The sequence below is a fragment of the Galeopterus variegatus genome, unplaced genomic scaffold (assembly GCF_000696425.1).
Source record: "Galeopterus variegatus unplaced genomic scaffold, G_variegatus-3.0.2 Scaffold438, whole genome shotgun sequence".
Lineage (NCBI taxonomy): Eukaryota > Metazoa > Chordata > Mammalia > Dermoptera > Cynocephalidae > Galeopterus > Galeopterus variegatus.
The window spans coordinates 517765-521564 of NW_007726549.1; the positions used below are offsets into that span (position 1 = coordinate 517765).

Sequence of the window (3800 nt, forward strand, 5' to 3'; positions counted from 1 at the left end):
TGGGCCCTAATCCCAGTGCTGTCTCTTACAAATGGTGGCCTCGTCTCTGTTGTTACTTAACCCCGAGCCCTTCTCCTTGGTTGTAATGAAATAATAATGATACCTTCTTAACATGGTTGCTGAGTTTTACACAAGGAGTCACAGATAGCACCTGTCCCCTGCTCACCTGCAGAGCCCAGCATGTGATGGGAACTCAGTGCAGAAAAGACGGTACCCACATTGTCAGCTGGTGCACGCGTTGGTGTCTCCTGCTGCTGTTCTGCTCGCTCCTTTAGCAATGCTTGGTTCCGAGCTCTAGACTTTAGGAGGCAGCTTGGGATTTACCTAGCAACCTGGGGCCATGTCTTGGAGGGTCTCGTGGAAGGAGATTTTTCTCCCTCCCTTGCTGCTGCCCAGGACCCTGCAGCCTTTCTTTGGTTAGCAGTTTCTCCCGCTCCCATTTGCTCTGTTTACAGAGGGGAGGCAGAGGCCTGGGCCTGGGCGGTGGGCCTCGTGCTGCTGGTTCTCACTCATCCCCAGCTGTGGGCGTCTCTTGTTCAGCGAGCCACAGACGAGAACAGGCAAAGTCTTTTCTCGAGTGAGCTGCCAGGTGCAGGGTTTGTGAATCAGCCATGGAAGCTGAGCCAGCATGGGCCTGTTTGGGTACATCTTGGGGGAGGCCTTGGAATAGGCGGGTCTCTGCTGCTTCCTCTTCACTGCAGTCCCACGGGCTGGTGCCCACTGTGGGCGGGAGTCAAGCATAGTCGCACTGGGCAATGGCTGGCTCAGGGTGCGAAGGGTTTGAAGGAAGTGGCTTATTGGGAAGGTGTTCTTAACTCACTCCCATGTGCACTGGGAAGCCTCGGACGGCCTGAGAGGTCACTGACAATCCTCACCAGGAACGTTATGCTCATTAGTGCCCAGCTCCTACCCCTTCCGCCTTCCTTGGGGTGAGGCAGTTCTCAGGCCTAGAGTATTACACCAGGTTTGAGTTAAGTAGGCTTCAGGATCTGGAACTCTTTGTGTAAGGGAAAGAAAGCAGTGGGTGAGGGTTTAATTTACTGACTTTGACACACTCCTTAAAGATTTGTTCCTAGGATTTCCCGCTGCCCCTTCTTATTCTTGGGTTAGCCAAGGTTGTGCTTTTCTAATCATCTAAATATTAAATAACAAAGCCTTCCCAAATGCAGCTTTTCCTCTGCCAGAGTTGGCTCTTTCAACCAAGAACTCTTTTACCATTTCGCAAGTAAAGTCATTTTGAAATGCGGGTGTACCTGGGAAGGTCTGAGCTTCTCCCCCTTATTATCATGGTCCATTTAATCAGAACTCCAAGTTTTGGGGGCACCATAAGGAATTTTGGAACCATAGAGTCGGCATGGACAACATGGCGATTTAAAGTGCACAGTCATAGATGGTTTAAGTTTAGGATTAGTGACTTTGGGCAAGTCAACTTAACTCCTTAAGCCTCAGGTTTCTTGTCTGTCAGATAGGCAAGTAACTGTGTCCTTCTTGTGGAGTTAGGATTAACTAGGGACGTGCAACGTAAAATACTTAGCACGTGTCCTGGCATGCCAGACACTTTCAGAATTGTTAGTGATTGGTACTTAACTCCTTAAGCCTCAGGTTTCTTGTCTGTCAGATAGGCAAGTAACTGTGTCCTTCTTGTGGAGTTAGGATTAACTAGGGACGTGCACGTAAAATACTTAGCACGTGTCCTGGCATGCCAGACACTTTCAGAATTGTTAGTGATTGGTATTTAGTTCAGGGTCAAGACTTTCTTCATGGAGTGTGGGTGGAAGCCTTGAGTTATTAGAAAGAGGGGCTTGATAATTTTGAACTCAAAAGAATTCAGAGGATGTACAGATTAGCTGACAGCTAGCATCTAGAAAATGATTTCCAACCCCTTTGGAAATATGTGGGGCTGGTCCGTCTTAGAGGGGAATTGACTAACAGCAGCACCATGTGTTTAGCGTGTTTATGGTGTATAGCGTGCCTTCACACTAAAGCATCATCATCAGTTGACTCTGTGTGGCTGTCACTAACGGGTCTGGTCCACAGGTTAAAACTAATGTTGATCCAGGGTCTGCAGAGACAGAAGAGGAGGCAGAGTTGGTGGTCGGGCTGGTTTTCCTTTCTGCTGGGGTTCTTGCCGAGAGCAGAAGCGTCCCGTGTGCCACATTAGATTTGAGGAGACATCATCACTTGGACTTGTCTGTTGGGACTTCACCAGGACCTGCTCTGGTCTGTCAGGGAGTCCATGTGTGCGTCTCCTCTGCTGAAAGAACGTCAGTGCTGGTCAGTGGAGACAGTGCCCACTGTTTGGCCTCTGTTGAGACACAGTCACAGGGACTCTGATTCTCCCATGCTGAAGTGGGACGTTGACGTTTCACACAAGCAAGCATGACAATTCTAAGTATCCTCCAACTTTCCCCTGCTGAATGTGCACACATACTCTGTCTGACTTGTTTTCAGGACCCAGCTTTCAAGGAATTTTAGGTTCTTTGAATGTTAAAAAACTAAACCAGTAACTTTCCCTTTAAAAAAAAAAACAAAAAACAAAAAACTCAGGGTAGGCTTTTTCTTTGAATGCTGAGATCTATAGCATTGGATTATATAGATTAAATTGGATTATATGATCCCCTTCTTCTCTTAAAGCGTCGTACGATATTCCTGAGAATCTCACGGTGCCTGTGGCAATGACTGAGGTCACCACAAGATTAGGGGGCGAGTCCGTGTGGACGGGTCACTGAGACCTTGGCTTTGATTCCTAGAGTGCCTGCTTCTTGCGGTTTCCGTTCACTTTAGCTCCGCGTGTGCTGTAGGTCTGGGTTGTTGCTGTAGATGGAAAGCCGTGCTCTAAAACGCCTTCTCTCCCTTCTCTCCTCTGCCCCGCCCCACACCGTCTCTAGCACTGAGGATGAAAATCAAAGAAGTGAAAAAGGAAAATGGTGACAAAAAGATCGTCCCCAAGAAGAAGAAGGCCCTGAAGCTGGGGCCCATTAAGAAGAAGGAGTTGAAGACGCTGGTCCTGTTCCTGAAGAACGGAGCCGACTGCCCCTGCCACCAGCTGGACAACCTCGGCCACCAGTTCCTCATCCTGGGCCGGAAGGTGAGGGGCCAGTACCTGCTGACGGCCATCCACAAGTGGGACAAGAGAAACAAGGAGTTCAGAAGCTTCATGAGGAAGATGAGGAGCCACGAGTGTCCCACTTTTCAGTCGGTCTTTAAGTGACTCTCGCGGGGCGGGCTGGGGGGGCGACGGCGGCCCCGGCACCTGGTGGCCCACGCCTACTCCGGCTGGTGGTGGACACTAGCTCAGCCGGCTTTGTTCCTGCACACCCCCCCTCTCCCCTCCTCACCATGCCCCAGACCCCAGCATAGCCACATCCAGGTAAGGAAAGGGCCACTTAGATGAGGGAGGCTTTTGTGACGTTCCGTGTGGACGGCAGGTGGAGAGCCATTCAGCCAGGGACATGATCACTGAGAAAGAGAACTCTTCCAGTTAAAGAAAGGGGATCGGGCAAAACGTGAGGGATGGCAGCAAAAACGAGGTTCCACTTTCTTGGCGTTGTGACAAATGGCTTGTGGAACTATGGGCCAATCTCTGCCTTTTGGGCGAAACGTGAGGGATGGCAGCAAAAACGAGGTTCCACTTTCTTGGCGTTGTGACAAATGGCTTGTGGAACTATGGGCCAATCTCTGCCTTTGGATCTAGAAAGTTCTAACTGTTGGTCAGTCACACAGCTGTCAGCTCCAGAGTAATCTCTCCTTCTGTCTGCTTTAGACACGGGCAAAACGTGAGGGATGGCAGCAAAAACGAG

At 49.9% G+C, this 3800-nt stretch overlaps 1 protein-coding gene across 1 annotated transcript in view; it reads left to right on the forward strand.

Annotated features, from left to right (window-relative positions):
- Positions 1-3580, forward strand: part of SFRP1 (secreted frizzled-related protein 1) — a 44864-nt gene extending 41284 nt beyond the window's left edge. The window contains exon 7 of the mRNA XM_008568765.1: positions 2889-3580. Within this exon, the coding sequence (XP_008566987.1) occupies positions 2889-3211 (323 nt within the window). The 3' untranslated portion in view covers positions 3212-3580. The remainder of the gene's footprint in view (positions 1-2888) is intronic.
- Positions 3581-3800: the final 220 nt, after the last annotated feature.